The following is an 18,266-nucleotide window of genomic DNA, read 5'->3' on the forward strand; positions in this document are numbered from 1 at the left end:
GTGGGGCTCAATCCCACCCTGATATTATGACCTGAACCGAAGTCAAGAGTCAGCAGTTTAAATACCTGAGCCACCCAGGCGCCCCTCAGAGGACCTTACTTAATGATCTTTGCTTATTTGGTTTACCAGCACCTTACTCTCTTGAATCTAATTAATTTTAGATGTCTCTGCCCTTCATTAAGAGTAGTATTTCTTTAAAATTTGATATGTGTAAGAAAATATAGTTTCTCTTAGAATGTTTTTGTTACTTAAACTGTATTTATTTTTCTAGATTACTTAAGTTTTTTTATGTAGTAATATTCATTGTGAAACATTTTCAAGTACTGTAATAGAATAAAGATACAGGGGAAGAAATCTGTCCTAATCCAGTAGTCAGAGACAGTCACTGTTAACATTTTGGCATTATTTCCTTCAAGTGCTTTTCTCTATACAATTTTTACTTTACAAAGTCTTTTAGGTATGGGGTGCCTGGGTGGCTCAGTCTGTTAAGCGTCTGACTCCTGATTTCCTCTCAGGTCATGATCTCATGGGTTGTGAGATCAAGCCCCACGTCAGGCTCTGTGCTCAGCAAGGAGTCTGCTTGAGATTCTTTCCCTCTGCCCCTCCCCCCACTTACTCTCTCTTATCTCTCAAATAAATAAATAAATAAATAAATCTTTACAAAAAATAAAGAATAAACTTGGTTATGTAAAGTTCAGCTTTGGAGAGTCACAGCCATTATAGTAGCTAAAATGTTTTTCACCCTACCTTTTTTTTTTTTTTTTTAGATTTTTTTTTTTTTTTTTCGGATTTTTTATGTATTTGACAGAAAGAGACACAGCAAGAGAGGGAACACAAGCAGGAGGAGTGGAAGAGGGAGAAGCAGGCTTCCCACTGAGCAGGGAGCCCGATACAGGGCTTGATCCCAGTACCCTGGGATCATGACCTGAGCTGAAGGCAGACACTTAATGACCGAGCCATCCAGGCGCCCCCTTTCACCCTACTTCTAAATCAGTTTTTGCTCCCTTGGGGACAGTATTGCTCTTGCTAAGAATGTATGTGATAGATGGCATTTTGAAAGGCATTTAAATTATTAGAGTGTAAATACAACTTATCATCTCCTATAGATACCCATTAAAGTGTTAGATTGGCCATTAATCTTGTCCTTACTTACTAGGAGATTAAAGAATGGTAGCTTTATTTAGCTGAACTGAAATGTGAACTTGAATTTTACTGCTGAGTTTATTTTTCTACATTTCAAAGGTGTAATTTTTTGAACTTTCTGTTCAACAGTTCTGCTGAAGGCATATAAGGCATACATTTCTGAATCATATGACTATCATAAATTTTAAAAATTCTATAAGCAGTTAAAATTATTTTATATTAAACTTTTTCTTTCCCTTCTTCCCAAGGTGCGGTTTGATAGCATAGGTGGATTGAGCCATCATATTCATGCACTAAAAGAAATGGTAGTATTCCCACTTCTATATCCAGAAATTTTTGAAAAATTTAAGATCCAGCCTCCAAGGTAAGTAATGTTCTAGATGTTTATTATTGTTACTACTATTAATTTATCAAATTTCAGTTAGTAAATGATTATAAATATAAGTATTTCATATGTATTTATTTGATGTGTTCTAGCAATGAGAATTAGGAATGAAATTTTATTATTTACAAAGGCTTTGGTGCTAAGTGTGTTCTTTTTTTTTTTTTTTTTAATTCCCACTTTTATTTTTTTATTTTTTTTTTTAAGATTTTATTTATTTATTCGACAGAGATAGAGACAGCCAGTGAGAGAGGGAACACAAGCAGGGGGAGTGGGAGAGGAAGAAGCAGGCTCATAGCGGAAGAGCCTGATGTGGGGCTCGATCCCATAACGCCGGGATCACGCCCTGAGCCGAAGGCAGACGCTTAACCGCTGTGCCACCGAGGCGCCCCAGTGCTAAGTGTGTTCTTGAAGTTCACATTTCAGCATTTAAGAGTCAGGCACAAGATATAAATCTCTATGCAGGCCTTGAATATACAAGTGGATTGCCCAAATAAATTTTCCTTAATTTGGCCTTCTAATAACAATGAGTTTGATTCTTTATGTTGTTTAGTCTTTGGAAACACACTTTCAATTTAGTGTTTCTTTGACTTGATGACGGGGTAGTTTTGAAATGTTAAGCTTGATACTTATTTTTATGATCAGATTAATTGTGTTTGATCACAAGATAGCTGAGGCTGAGAAAAGGCTAGAAATTATGTTGAAGGAAATTGGGCAGAATAAAATATTTCGAAGATGTACACATAGACTGTTAACCTGTTTATTTTTTAATTTTTTTTTAAGATTTTATTTATTTATTTATTTGGCAGTGAGAGACAGTGAAAGAGGGAACACAAGCAGGGAGGAGTTGGAGGGGGAGAAGCAGGCTCCCCGCCGAGCAGGGAGCCCGATGAGGGGCTCGATCCCAGGACGCTGGGATTGTGACCTGAGCCAAAGGCAGATGCTTAACAACTGAGCCACCCAGGCGCCCCTAGACTGTTAGGTTTAAACTGCTAAATATTCCTTTTAATTTTCCATATGTTTCAGGATGTAAATCTTACTAAAGAGTCATCCTCTATTCTATTAATCAGTAGATTAAAAATGTGGGTTACAATTCTACAGTGGCTTTTTAAAATCATAAAAGCAGTTTATTTGCTTTTGTAGATATAATTTGAATTTTAAAAATAATTATTACTTTTTTCAAAGTCATTAAAGTAGTATAGCTATGGGAGAAACAAACAATGGAGGGAGAGAAGCAGAAAGTGTTATAAGTAGAGGGTAATCTTACTCCTTAAGGATGAACAATTTTGTATATTTTTATAGGCTTATTTTATACATATATGTGCATGTTAAGTTTATATTTTGCATATATTAAGCACATATAAACATTTAATACAGATGAAATTATTCAGTAATACCTTTATATAACCTTTTTTACTCTACAGTACATTCTAGACACCTTCCCATATCAGTAATGTGTGTATTATTCTTTTTGACATTTTACTACTATTTTGTTTTATAGATGTAACAGTATATTTATCTGTGCCTTATTATTTTTAAGCTTTTTTTTTAAGACTTTATTTTTAAGTAATCTCTACACCCAATGTAGGGTTTGAACTCACAACCCTGAGATCAAAGAGTTGCATGCTCCACTGACTGAGCCAGCCAGGTGCCCCTGTCTGTACTTTACTAATAGATAGCACTTAAATTTTTTCAGTTTTTCACAGTTAGAATTAATGCTTTTTTGAACATGATTAAAATCTATATTATATTCTTTTGAGTCTTTCTCTATGATACATTCTAAGATAAGAATTTCTGGGTCACAGGGAAAACACATTTAAAATTTTGATATATCTTGTCAAATTACTCTTTTCTCTGATTTGCCTACCAAAGTTTTGTTAAGAACATCCTTGAATGCTCTCAGCACAGTGAAACTTTTGTCTCTATACTACATAAAACTTTCCCAGTGTCTAATAATTTTCATGTACATTAGTACAAAATTATATGGGTGATGCATCCTTGTATATTGGCTATTAGTGGTGGTGATAGCATTATCTTACTTCTGTTGATTCTTTTTTCCTTTAGGGGCTGTTTGTTTTATGGCCCTCCTGGCACAGGTAAAACCTTGGTTGCCAGAGCATTAGCTAATGAGTGCAGTCAAGGAGACAAAAAGGTGGCTTTTTTTATGCGAAAAGGAGCAGACTGTCTGAGCAAGTGGGTTGGTGAATCTGAACGGCAGCTTAGGCTTCTTTTTGATCAGGTAAGTGAAATCAGCTTATATCATTATCTTCTTTAGAATATTTAATACATTTAGTCTGTAAATACAAACTGTTCACAAGGAGGCATATTTCCAATCAGTATGTTTAATTTAGGATCAGTAATCTGAATTTGTATTCTTTGGATGTATTTAATAGCAGCTTAACTAGTACTAATTTAACATGATTCACAAAACATTTATTAAGGTGACTAGTAGGCGTATAATACCATTTTAGGTGCTTTTGAGACCCTGGAGTATAACATATATATCATTAGGTTATAATCTAATTGAGGAAATAGAACAAGCATAAAAAGTTAAATATCTGTGCAAGAAGTCTCACAGAGCAGTGTATTATTTTCATGAGCTGTAAATATGGTGCTGGAAGAATTCAGTAATGAATGCTGTTTATTCATTTTAAAAGATTTATTTATTTATTAGAGAGAGTGTGCGTGCAGGGAGGAGGTGCAGAGGGAGAGAATCTCAAGCAGACTGTGCTGAGTGCAGAGCCTGTTGTGGGGTTCCATCCGAACCCCTCATGACCTGAGCCGAAACCAAGAGTCAGACATTCAACTGACTGAGCCACCCAGGCGCCCCAGTAATGAGTGCTTTTAAAAGGCAGGGTTAGATGACTGAATATCATGTACGCAATCTTCATTTTTTTTATTACTATAACTTTTTTTTTTTTTAAGATTTTATTTATTTATTTGACAGAGATAGAGACAGCCAGTGAGAGAGGGAACACAAGCAGGGGGAGTGGGAGAGGAAGAGGCAGGCTCATAGCGGAGGAGCCTGATGTGGGGCTCGATCCCAGAACGCCAGGATCACGCCCTGAGCCGAAGGCAGATGCTTAACCGCTGGGCCACCCAGGCGCCCCTATTACTATAACTTTAACAATATTATTTCATAAGACTTAATAAAACTTAGTCCTGTTATAAATTCACTTTTGATTATTTGAGCTAGTGAAGGAAGTCATTCATATTTGGCAATGCAACTTTTATTTCATAATATCTAAGGAAATTACGTGAAAGTAAAAAGCTTTCAACAAGCAAACTTTGAGCAGTCATTACTTTAGTTCATGTGTATCAAAGTCCTTTGTAATTGGTAAAGCACTTCAAATGTTTTTATTTATTTTTAAATATATTATTTATTTTTAAAAAGTTTTATTTATTTATTTGAGAAAGAGAGAAGGACAAGGGGGGAAGGTTAGAGGGAGAAGCCGACTCCCCGCTGGGTGGGGAGCCTGATGTGGGACTTGATCCTGGAACTCTGGGGTCATGACCTGAGCCGCAGGCAGATGCTTGACTGACTGAGCCACCCAAGCACCCTCAAATATTATTTTTAGTTAGTATGAGAAACTGCCTTGTTCTAGATAATGGGAATAGAAAGAGGAATAGGGTAAAATTTTTGCCTTCAGGGTATTCAGTGTGTATTGAGAAGTGAAACATAGGCAGTCAGTTTGCTTCAAGACAATTTACTAATAATCGAAAAATACAAATATAGAACAGTATTGGTAGATGAAAGAAGAATTAGTTTGGGAATACTAATATATTATCTAATGACTTAATTTTAAATTTTTGACAAGAGTTATATAATATGCTTTTAGCCCCTTCATGCTGGGAGTAGGAATGTCTCTCGGTTTCATTTGAAACTACAGCATAAATTAATGCTATTTTTAAATCTGAATTTAGTTTATTTCTGTTTCATAGTTTTCTTTGTGGGTAACTAGATAAGAGTAGATGGAATGCTTGCTTTCTTTTTTTTTTTTTAAAAAAGATTTTATTTATTCGACAGAGATAGAGACAGCCAGCGAGAGAGGGAACACAAGCAGGGGGAGTGGGAGAGGAAGAAGCAGGCTCATAGCGGAGGAGCCTGATGTGGGGCTCGATCCCACAACACCGGGATCACGCCCTGAGCCGAAGGCAGATGCTTAACCGCTGTGCCACCCATGCGCCCCTTGCTTTCTTTTCTAAAATACTGCTGATAGTCATTGTTGTCTTACTGTTTAAAAAAAATTTTTTAAAGATTTATTTATTATTTTAGAGAGATTGAGAGTGGGGGGTGGGGGGAGAGGCAGAGGGAAAGAATCTCCAGCAGACTCCTTGCTGAGTGTGGAGCCTGACCCAGGGCGTGATCCCACAACCCTGAGATCATGACTTGAGCTGAAATCAAGAGTCGAACACTTAACTGACTGAGCCACCCAGACGCCCCCATTATTGTCTTTTTATTTATTTATTTTATTTTTTATTTAAAAAAATACATATTTTATATTTTATTTGAGAGAAAAAGCGAAAAAGAGCATGAGTGGGGAGGAGAGGGAGAAGCAGGATCCCTGCTCAGCAGGGAGCCTGATGTAGGGCTCCATCCCAGGACCCTAGGGTCATGACCTGACCTGAAGTCGGACACAACCCACTGAGCCACTCAGGTGCTCGTATTACTGTCTTTTTAAATGAAAGAGTCCACCTTCCTAAATTAAGGACATGATCTATGCACTAAATGAAATAAAGGCGGTATAATGTATTGGCTAAGAGTTTGGTCTTTGGGGGTGCCTGGGTGACTCAGTTGGTTAAGCCTCTGCCTTCGGCTTGGGTCATGATCCCAGAGTCCTGGGATGGAGCCCCGTGTTGGGATCCGGGATCCCGCCGGGTTGGGAGCCTGCTTCTCTCTCTCCCCCAGCTCGTGCTCGCTCTCTCTCAAATAAATAAATAAAACCTTAAAAAAAAAAGTTGGCCTTTGGTGTCAGAAAAATGTTTTAACATCTGGCTTTACTATTAACTATATAATGTGAAATAAATGAAAACATCTGATTCTTAGCTGCCTCTTCTATAAAACAGGGTAAATAATACCAATCTCACCGACTACTATGAGATTTCACAGAAAGGAAGTATGTAAAGTGTTTATCACAGTGGAGGGCACATAATATACTGTAGTTTGGTATTACAATTCTGCAAGGCTGTAGTTCTGAAAAACAGCTGTGTGTATTATGTATATAAAAGTGATGATCAAATCTTTATTCTTTCTTTTTTTAAGTTTATTTATTTAAGTAATCTCTACACACAGTGTGGAGCTTGAACTCATGACCCAGGGACCATGAGTCACGTGCTCTACTGACTGAGCCAGCCAGGCTCCCCTATTCTTTTCCTCTTAATACATAATTCTAGTCTTATAAAGTTTTTTTTCCCCTAAAACCTAAGTTTTGTAGTTGAAATGCCCTTTGTTTTAAATTATTAGGGGGCGCCTGGCTGGCCTAGTTGGTTAAGCATCCCAACTCTTGATTTTGGCTCAGGTCATGACCTTAGGGTTGTGAGATTGAGCCCCATGTTGGGCTCTGCACTGGGTGTGGAGCCTGCTTAAAAATCTCTCTCTCATCTCTCTGACCCCCCCATCCCCCCCTCCCCATTTTAAATTATTAGAAAACATTGGATGTTTAATGCATATCATGTTAATAAGGGAGAAATGGGATATTCATATCTGGTTTTTAGTAAGTTGACTTCCCTCTGAAGCAAGAATTTGCTGTAAGTAATTCTGAAACATAAATTATATATTTGAGTAAATTATATAATATAAAGACTTTTCATTTGCAATCTAGTATTTTTTTTACCTTCAGTTAAATTCCTGCTTGATTTAAGATTTAAGTGAAAAACGACAACTTTGAAAGTAATGGAAGAAAACCCTGGAGAGTTTTTGTTTCTAATCTCAGAGTAGGGAGAGTCTAACTATGGAAGAAAAGATCCACTGTATAAGTTTCCTTTTTAGATTCTGCATTGCAACAAATTAGCATAAGCAAAACCAAAAGATAAATATTTAAATGCTTCTTTGCAAAAAAATATTTGTATTTTCTTTCACAGAGATAGCTCTAATTTTTATAATAAAGAGCTTGAAATCACTAAGCCAAAGATCAATGATCCAGTAGAAAAATTGGCAAAGGATATGAACAGAACTTTCGTTAAAAAAGCAGTATAAATGACTCTTAAAAGATATGGAAAGTGCTCATTTTTATTGATAATAGAAATAAAAATTAAAGTGAAATGAGATTTTTATCCTAAAAAATTAGTCAAGATTGAGAAGTTTGATAATACATTGTTGGTGAGGATTCTTAAATATTGCTGGTGAGAGGGTAAATTGGTAGATCAGTAGAAGGCAATTATTAGAAATGACATTTGCCTTTTAAACCACTTTTAGAATTTATTATATTGATATGTTTATAGGAAATGTTAAATATACACAAATACTTATTCAAGCATTGTTGATAATAGGAAAAGATTGAAAATAGCCTAAATGTCCACAGATAGGAGACTAGTTTAATCATGGCCCACACAGTAGGGCATTTTGTAGCTGTCAAAAAAGAATGAAGCAGATCTTCATGTACTTTAAAATATATTGTTATATAAATAGACTGTGTTATTTGATAAAAGCAATGTGTATACGCTTCTTAAAATGCATCAAATAAAATAGTATGTTTAAAAGTACATTTTGTGTACGTGTATAAACAACACATTTGGAAGAATAAACACAGAACAGTAATTGTCTACTGGGAGAGGCCTTGGGGTTGGAGACTGGGTGGTAAGGAGATTTCATTTTTATTGTATCTTTCTTAGCTGCTGCATATTGTACCATTTGCTTATATTACCTATTTAGAAAATACAATAATGAAATGTACAAGTGAAAACTAATATAAATGACATTTGTTTTCTTTTTATATTAGGCATATTTGATGAGACCTTCTATAATATTTTTTGATGAAATAGATGGTTTAGCTCCAGTTCGCTCCAGCAGACAAGATCAGATCCACAGGTGATTTTTCTTAATCTGATTATGTTGGATTCTTATCACTCACTGACATAGTAGTTAGCCTTAGTCTTTGGGTAAGTGCTAAGAGGCTTATAAAATGTGAACTGTGTCCTTGAGGAGCACTCCTTTCACGTAGCTCAGGGTCAGCAAACTACAACCTGTGGGCCAAATCTAGGCTTCTGCCCGTTTCTGTAAAGTTTTATTGGAACATATCCATGTTTGTACCTTTTGCATTATATATGGCTACTTTTGTGCTCAAGAGCAGAGTTGAATGAGTAGCTGTGAGAGAAAGATTGTATGGCCTCTTGCAAAGTTTACATACATTTACTTTCAGGCCCTTTACAGAAAAAAGTTGCCTTATCCTGACTTAGCATGTTTTTGAAATTTATCCGTGTTGTGTATATTAATATTTTGTTCTTTTCCATTTCTGAGTTGTATTCCTTGGGAAGGGAGGGAGGGACAAAGAGAGAGGGAGGGAGGGAGAGTGTATGTATGCACCACTATTTATTTATTTGTTAATCTATCTGATGGAGATTTAGTTCACTTCTATTTTTGGCTATTGTGATAATGCTACTATGAACATTTGCATACGCATTTTCGTGTGCACATATGTTTTCATTTCTGTTGTCTAAATATCTAAGAGAGGAGTAGCTAGATCCTATGGTAAATGTATGTTTAAATTGTTACTGTTTTCCCAGTGGTTGTACCATTTTATGTTCTTACCTGTAATGTATGAGAACTTGGGTTGCTCTTCCTCCTTGTTTAATGATATTCCTTGGTAGAGTTTGCTCCATTTTTTTTTTCTCATTCTTGAATTGAGCTGCTTAAATCTGTGAGCTTCTAGTTTTCATCATAGTTATAACATTTTTGGCCTTTCTTTCTTTCTTTCTTTTTTTTTCTTTTTCTTTTTTTTTTTTAAGATTTCATTTATTTATTTGACAGAGAGAGAGACAGCCAGCGAGAGAGGGAACACAAAGCAGGGGGAGTGGGAGAGGAAGAAGCAGGCTCCCAGTGGAGCAGGGAGCCCAATGCGGGGCTCGATCCCAGGTCGCTGGGATCACGCCCTGAACCGAAGGCAGACGCTTAATGACTGAGCCACCCAGGCGCCCCTTGGCCATTATTTCTTAAAATATTTCTCTGTCTCCCTTGTTACTGTCTTTCCTGTCCTTATGGGCCTCCAGTTACACTTACACTTTGCTTGGTGCTGTCTCACAATTCACTGATGATAAGTTAATTGTGCTTTCTTTTTCTTTTTAAAGATTTTATTTTTTTAAGTAATCTCCACACCCGGTGGACCCCAAGATCAGGAGTCACATACTCTACCACCTGAGCCAGCCAAGCGCCCCTAGTTTGCTTTAAGCCAGCTCTTCAGTGTTTCATTTTGGGAAATTGCTTTGCTTTTTTAGACAACTAATCTTCAGTGTCTAATCTGTTCTTAATCTGGTTCATTATATTTTTTGTCTTACATATTTTTATTTTGATCTCTGTAAATTCCATGTGGGTCTGTTTTGTGTCTTCTATATAAAAATATAAGAAACTTCTATGTAAAAATATAACATGGAATATAGTTATAATTACTACTTTAATGTCTTTGCTAATTCTAATATCTTTGGGGTTGATTTTATTTGATTGATTTTATTTTATTTGATTGATTTTTCATATTATATAATATTATAAGTACTATTTTCTTCCTTCTTCATGTACCTGGCAATTTTATTGCATGCCAGATACTATAAATTTTGCCTTGTTGGGTTCTAGGTAGGATGTTATGAATAAGTATTCTCATTTTTTGAGGGGGGCACAGTTAACTTACTTGAAAACAGTTTGATTATTTTGAATCTTTCAAGATTTGTTATGTGGATCTGGAGTAGTGTTCGGTATAGCAAATTATTCCCCACTAACGAAGGAGGGTCCTTCTGTGTATTACTTGCAGTGACCTGTGAATCATGAGGTTTACCAGTCTGGCTTGTGGGAAATGGCAATATTCTTGCTTCTTTGTGAGTGTAAAATACTGTTACTTCTATTCCTTCTGGGTGTTTTTTCCCTAAGCTGTGACTAATTTCCTCACTTGCATGTAGTATTTAGCTGAAGTCTTGAGGGGACCTGTGGGTATTTCCTAATTCTCTCTTTGTTCAGTGCTCTCTCTGGTACTCTTTCTGATGAACTCTAAGTCCTGTTGGTGTCCTTGGAATCTTAGCTCTGTCTCTTCCACTCAGTGAGTCAGCTGATTGCCACCAGGATTCCGTGTCCCCTACATTGTAGCCTAGAAGTAGAAAGCCATTAATTGGATGGATCATTGTTCCCATGCTTTATATCATGTGGTTTTTCTCTTGCTGCTATGAGTATTTGCTCTATAGCTTTGTGGTTTTGTTGTTGTTTTTGCTTTTAAGTGGGTTCCATGTCTAGGTGGAGCCCAAAGTGGGACTCAAACTCATGACCCTGAGATCAAGAGTTGGTCGCTTAACAGACTGAGCCACCAAGGCGTCCCTATGACTTTGGTTTTTAACAGCTTAGCTGTGACATGCCTCTGTATGGGCTTTGTGTTTATTCTGATTTGTGTTTATCATGTATCTGCAAATTTGTCTTTTTTCAATGTTTTTCTCTCTTCATCTTGGATAATACTTTCATATATCTTCAGTCAGTCCTTTTTACTTTGTTATGTCCATTTTGCTGTTTTGTCCAACCAACACATTTTTTTTTAATTTCAGAAATTAGTTTTTCAGTTGTAGAGCTTACATTTGATTTTTTTTTCTTTTTTCAAGAGAGAAGCACAAAGTCTGTGTGCACGTGTGTGCGAGCATGGAGGGGGAGGGGCAGAGGGAGAGAATCTTAAGCAGACTCCACACTGCGTAGGGAGCCCAATGTGGAGCTCAGTCTCATGATGCTGAGATCATGACCTGAGCTGAAATCAGAAGCCGGACGCTTAACTGAATGAGCCACCCAGGCGCTCCTTGATTCTTTTTCATCGTTTCTATTTTTCCCAATGTGATTTTCATGTATTTGAACATTTTGTTTTACTTCATTGAGGTTATTAATAGTTGCTTAAAATCCTCTTGTGTTAGGGGCGCCTGGGTGATGTAGTCGGTTAAGTGTCTGACTCTTGGTTTCGGCTTGGGTTGTGATCTCAGGGTCATGAGATTGAGCCCCACATCAGGTTCCCTGCTCAGTGCAGAGTTTGCTTGCGACTCCCTCTCCCTCTCCCTCTGCTCCCTCTCCCTTCCCCAACGCTCACATGCTCCCGCGCGCGCACGTGCGCGCGCGCACTCTCTCTCTCTCAAATGAATAAATCAATCTTAAAAAAAAGCCTTCTTACGCTAGCTTCAACATCTGGTTTCATCTCACTGTTAGGCCTGCTTGACTTTCTTTTCTTCTGAAAATATGTTATTGTTTTGGTTCTTCATTTGTTGGGCAATTTTGGATTGCATCCTGAATTTATTGATGTTAGTTTGTGAAGGCTCTGAATTTTATTATTTTTCTTTTATGAGTAGTATTTCTTATGTTTTACAGATAATTTTCTGTTTTAGGCTTGAACTACAGACTGTTTCTTGGCTGGCAGCTTTGGTCTCCTTTCAGATCTTTCATCTTTAGCTGCTTTTTTTGCTCTGTGTCTTTGTTGTTAGGGGTCATTCAGAGATGTGGGTAGATAGAGTTTGGGGATGTCTTCACTGGTTCTTGCCGTTGTGGTATCCCCCACATTCTTTAGTGTTAATAGTCAGCCTTCTCTTTTCTGAACTCTCAGGCTGGAAAGTTAAGGGGTTTCCCTTAACATAATCTTCCTCACCTACCTCACTGTACTTAGCCCCATGTTAAAAGCCAGAGAGAGGGGAACTTGCTTTCTCTATGTTCTCCTTTTCTCCAGATGACCATGAAATTCCAACAAAGTGTGTATGTCTCTGTTTACGTACTGATTCCTTCAAGTATATGCTTATGTATTATTATGTACAGGTTTTATAGTTATTTTCTGAAGCAGAGGAAGGGGTTATCTGGCAGGGTCTTTATCCATCAAACTTGGAAGGGGAACCGTTGAGTACCAAGTATGCAAGTTTTAAGTTCTAGAGTAATTACTAACAGAAACATATTGTAATTTCTAAAGTGTTGGTGGTTGGGGGGAGGAACAGAATAATAAGAAAATCGAAATGCAGTCAAAAATAGGAGGGGAATCATAGAACCAGTGGGAGAAACAGTAAAAATATAATTGTAGATTTAAACCCAAATATATAAAAAAAGATGTGAAATGTAAAGGGACTAATGTTCTTTTTTTGTTTTTTTAAAGATTTATTTATTTATTGTAGAGAGAACACATGTGAGTTGGGGGGAGAGCAAAGGGAGAGGGAGGGAGAGAGAGAATCCTCAAGCAGACTCGCCACTGACCATGGAGCCTCAACTTGGGGTTTGATCCCAGGACCCTGAGATCATGACCTGAGCCAAAATCAAGAGTCCGCTGTTAACCGACTGAGCCACCCAGATGCTCCAGACCAAATGTTCTTTTTTTCTTAAGATTTAAAGATTTATTTCTTTATTTTAGAAAGAGAGAGTGTTGGGGGGGAGAGGCAGAGAGAGAGAATCTTCAAGTAGAGTCTGACTTGGGGCTCGATCCCATGACCCATCAGATGGTGACCTGAACCAAAACTGAGTCAGAGGCTTAACCGACTGAGCCACCCAGGCTCCCCCTAAATGTTCTTTTGAAAAGACAAAGATTGTCAACCTGGGGAAAAATAAAATATGATGACACTTTGTTTATAAGAGACACACTATGTATAAGGATATAAAAAGATTCCAGGTAAAATGGTGGGAAAAATGCATGCAAAACCTTAGTCACAAATATTCATAGCAGTGTTATTCATAATAGCCAAAACATGGAAATAATCCATATGTCCATCAGCTGCTGAATGGATAAACAGAATGTGTTATATCCGTACAATTCATCCTTAAAAAGGAATGAAATTCTGACACATGCTACATGGGTTTACCTTGTACAGGTACATGTAACATGGATGAACCTCAGAGACTTAATACTAAGTGAAGTAATTCATACACAAAAGGTCACATGTTATACTATTTTATTTATTATTTATTTTAAAAAGATTTTGTTTGTTTGTTTATTTATTTATTTATTTATTTATTTATTTATTTAGAGTGAGTGCATGAACTGGGGGGAGGGGCAAAGGAGAGGGAAAGAGAGAATCCCAGGCTGACACGGGGCTCGATCTCATGGCTCTGAGATCAGAGGCCAAAATTAAAGGTCAGATGCTTAACTGACTGAGCTACCCAGGTGCCCCAACTATTTTATTTATATAAAATGTCCATAATAGTCATTCTTAAAATGTCATGAAAATATGCCAAGTAAATACTAATAGAATACTGCTGTAGCTATATTAGTATTAGAGAAGATAGACTGTGAGGCAGAAAGCATTATTATACATGTAAAGAGGACCAACTTACAATGATAAAAGCTTCAATTTTTCTTTAAGGACTATTTATTTATTAGAGAGGGAGCGTACACGAGCAGGGGGAGGGGCAGAGGGAAAAGCAGACTCTCCGCTAGCATGATCTGAGCCAAAGGCAGATGCTTAACTGACTGAACCACCTAGGCACCCCATAAAAGCTTCAGTTTATTAGAAGATGTAACAATTTAGATTTTGTAATTCCCTAATGACCGTGTTTCAGATTGTATAAAACAAAAAATGACAGAACTGCAGAGTCAAATTGCTAATCATTGTGAGAGATACCATATGCCTCTCAGTAATTAAAAGACCAAATGAGCAAAAAAGTCAGTTAATGCCCTATAGATTATGTGAACAACCATATTTTATGATCTAGTGGGTTTACTTACATAAGATAAATATACGGTGAACACTATTTTCAAACATACACAGAATTTATAAAATTTGATCATATATCATGGCTTAAATCACAGCTAATTTCCAAAGCTTAGTAATATACAAAATACATGAAACAAATAACAAAAAGATATAAGCAGAGAGTTTTGTTTGCTGTTAAGAATTATTGTTTTAATTCTGTGTTACTAGTAAACAAAAAATAGTGAACAATATATGAACTGCAAGGAAAGGTATATAGATCTGAAGAAATCAAAAGTTGCTTCTTTGAAAAATAATAAAATTAACAGACCTCTGGCATGATTGGTCATGAGAAAAAGAAGACACTAATAGGGGTTATTAGGAATGCAGTGTGACGTATCAAATTCTTTAAATGTTAAAGGTTAAGAGTTAAAGGCCTGAACTTAAGAGGTTAATGTATAAAATTTTTAAGAAAAAACCAACGGGAAGATCTTCATGACTTGTGTATGAATCTTCATAGCTTTTTTTGTAATAGTCCCAAATTGGGAACACTCCAAATGGCCATCAACATGTGAATAAATAAACAAATTGTGGTATATCCATATAATGGAATACTGCTTAGCCGTAAAAGGGAACAGACTGTTAGTAAACTAACAGTGTGCTGAATCTCAAAATACTTAATGCTGAATGACAGAATCCAGAAAAAAAAAAGTACTTATTGTATGATCCCATACATATAAAATTTTAGAGAATGCAAGCTAATCTGTAGTGACAGAACATAGATTAGCAGTCACCTGGGGACTGGAAGAGGTGAAGGAGGAGCAGTAGGGATGGATTACAAAGGGACGTGAGGAAGAGCATTTTGGATATGTTACTTATTTTGATAGTGATGGTAGTTTCACAGGTGTATACACACTTCAAAACTTACTCTACTGTATACTTTAAATATGTTCAGTGTAGGGCGCCTGGGTGGCTCGGTCAGTTAAGCATCTGCTTTCGGCTCAGGTCATGATCCAGGGTCCTGGGATCGAGTCCCACATCAGGCTCCCTGCTCAGTGGAGAGTCTGCTTCTCCCTCTGCCCCTCCTCCCTTGCTTGTGTGTGCTCTCTCTCTCTCTCGCAAAAAAATAAATAAAATCTTAAAAACCAGTATGTTCAGTGTATTGTGTGTCAAGTTTCTCTTCAAAAGACTTAAAAAGAAAAAACTTGTTTAGAATGGTATGAGAAAGTTAATTGGAACCCAGTTTCCTTGTGAATGTGGATATAACACTCCTAAACAAACTAGTAACGTGTGACTTCCAGGAAGATATAAAAAGAATAATACATCATGACCAAATTGATTGTATTTCATATATACAAAGTTGGTTTAATATGAGAGAAATCAGTTAAGGTAAATTCATCACATTATCATGGTAACGAAAAATCAAATCATATAATCATCTCAGTAGATGAAGAAATGTTGATGCAATTTAATACTTGTTTTTGATAAGGTCACTCATCTCAGAGAATGAGGAATATAGGTATCTATAAAAATCTATTACAAACTTAATGTTGAAAGATGAAAACTTTTAATATGAGAGTTATAAGCATGGCTATGAACACTTCTGATCAGTGCTGTACATAGGTCCCAATCAGTGTAGTCTGATAAGACAAAACAATATAAGGTGTGTGTAATGGAGAGGAATAAACAATACCATTATTATTTGTAGATGATATGATTATGTATGTAGAAATTCCAAAGCAGTGTCTAGATAACTTCTTAGATGTAGTAATGAGCATCTAGCAAGGTTAAATCAGTCATTATAGTGAATTTTGCCTTTCTGTGTACCAGTTTTCTGCATAAAAATGTAAAATCACTGTTTAAAAACTCATTTAGAAAAGAAGATATTAGGAATAAATTAAATTCCATGTACATTTTTGGAGAAACGAATGAAACTTGATTCAGAAACATTAAAGGAATATTAAATAAATGGAGAGAAATACCGTGTACATGAGTTGGAAGACTGGTTATTTATAAGTTGTTTGTTCTTCCATATTTATCAATAGATTCAGTGTAATCCTATTCAGAATCATAACTTTTGGGGGTAGAATTTGACAAAAATGATTCTGGAGTTTATATGGAATTAAAAAAGAATAAGAATAGTGAAGACTTTTGTGGAAAAACAAGGTGGGAGTGTTTCCTCTCCTGGTTATTAAGGCCTCTTAAGGTTAAGATAATTTGATGTTGGGGGAAGACTAGACCAGTAGACAAATGGAACAAGTGGATGCTTGATTTATAATAAAAGAGGCAATGCAGTACTCTTGGGAAAGGATGACCTTTTCAGTAAATAATGCTGAGAGAATTGGGTATCTCATGAAAAAAATAAGACTGGATCCTTCTTCACACCATACAAAACAATTCCAGTTGATTTTATTTAGATCCATATTTGAAGGTAGTGCAAATGCTTTTAGAAGATGTGTAGGGGAAAGCGTTAGGGCAGGCAAGGAGGCCTCAAATGAAGTATTAACTAGTTTGGACTTTATTTTGAACGTAATAAGGGTTACTAAAAGATTTTGATCCAGAGGCTTGTCATTTGATTTTTCTAAAGAAGACAGCTTTTGGTAGTATCTAAGCTAGGTTGCAATTCTGTTGCTGACCATGGTTGAGGCTTTGTTTTCTGAAAACCCTTGTAGAGAACACTTAAAAATGCTGATAAATATATTTTTTAAAGATGTATTTATTTATATGAGAGGGTGGGGGAGGGGAAGACAGAGGAAGAGAGAGAATCTCAAGCAGACTTCCTGATAAGCGCAGAGCCTGACTTGGGGCTTGATTTCAGGACCCTGAGATTATGACCTGAGCTGAAATCAAGAGTTAGGTGCTTAACTGACTGACCTACCCAGGCTCCCCCAAAATGCTGATAAATCTTAACAAACACTTGATACCTCTCTGTGATTGGAATGTACTAAGGAAAAATTGGAGGTTAAATATGAACTTACACTTAAGGATGCTTATTTTGCACCCTTTATATCTGAAGTGAGACACTTAGATCATTAATTTTCACTTATTTAATTAGAACAAGCACAAATCCTCTCTATACATGTATGTAGGGTCTCTAGCATTTTGGTTCCATTTATAGTTTTGAGAAACATTTCGAACAGCTTATTTGGGAGTGAGAATGATTTCTTTAACTTACTGAGCATATTGGAGAAGTTATTTCAGGCAGGTGTAGCAGTAAGAATAAAGGGATAGAAGTGAGAAGAGTTACAAAACACTAGGAAGACCTTTGTTACTAGAACTACGGTTTTTGTTAAAATTAGACATGCAATATTTTTGTTCAGAAATGTTTAAGTCATAGTTTCAAAAACTAAAATATGTACAAAATGATTTTGAACTTAGTAGCCATTCTAAAGAAATCATCCAAATTATAACAATAATGCAAATGTAATTCTATAGGAACGCTAAACATCATATAAATTGCCAGACATAAAGCACCCCCCCAAGATTACTGTCTATTAAAACAGACTATATTTCTTCAAAAATTTTTTTGTAATTAATTAACTTTTAGTAATTTCTACACCCAGTGTGGGGCTCAAACTCACGACCCAGAAATTAAGAGTCACATACTCTACTGACTGAGCCAGCCAGGTGCTCCTATATTTCTTTTTTAAAAACAGTTTATTGAGATAGTATTCCTGTATCATACAGTTCAGTCATTTAAACTGTTTGTTCAGTGGCTTTCAGTATGTTTCCAGAGTTGTATAACCATCACCATAATCAATTATAGAACATTTTCATCTCCCCAGAAAGAATGAAACCTTTTAACATTTAGCCATCTCTCTCCAGCCTCCTCTTCAGTCGCCCCAAACCCTAGGCAACCCCTAATAATATACATGATGTTTCTGTAGATTTGCCTATTGGATATTTCATATAAGTGGAA

The 18,266-nt window shown here is 36.3% G+C and overlaps 1 protein-coding gene across 3 annotated transcripts in view; it reads left to right on the plus strand.

The window, feature by feature from the left end:
* ATAD2B (ATPase family AAA domain containing 2B) overlaps window positions 1–18,266 on the plus strand; it is a 148,934-nt gene that overhangs the window by 49,943 nt on the left and 80,725 nt on the right. For all 3 annotated transcript variants that reach the window (XM_026519592.4, XM_044390587.3, XM_057309379.1), the window contains exons 11-13: window positions 1,392–1,507; window positions 3,590–3,764; window positions 8,464–8,552. In XM_026519592.4, the coding sequence (XP_026375377.1) occupies window positions 1,392–1,507; window positions 3,590–3,764; window positions 8,464–8,552 (380 nt within the window). The remainder of the gene's footprint in view (window positions 1–1,391; window positions 1,508–3,589; window positions 3,765–8,463; window positions 8,553–18,266) is intronic.

Source organism: Ursus arctos, unplaced genomic scaffold (assembly GCF_023065955.2).
Source record: "Ursus arctos isolate Adak ecotype North America unplaced genomic scaffold, UrsArc2.0 scaffold_8, whole genome shotgun sequence".
Lineage (NCBI taxonomy): Eukaryota > Metazoa > Chordata > Mammalia > Carnivora > Ursidae > Ursus > Ursus arctos.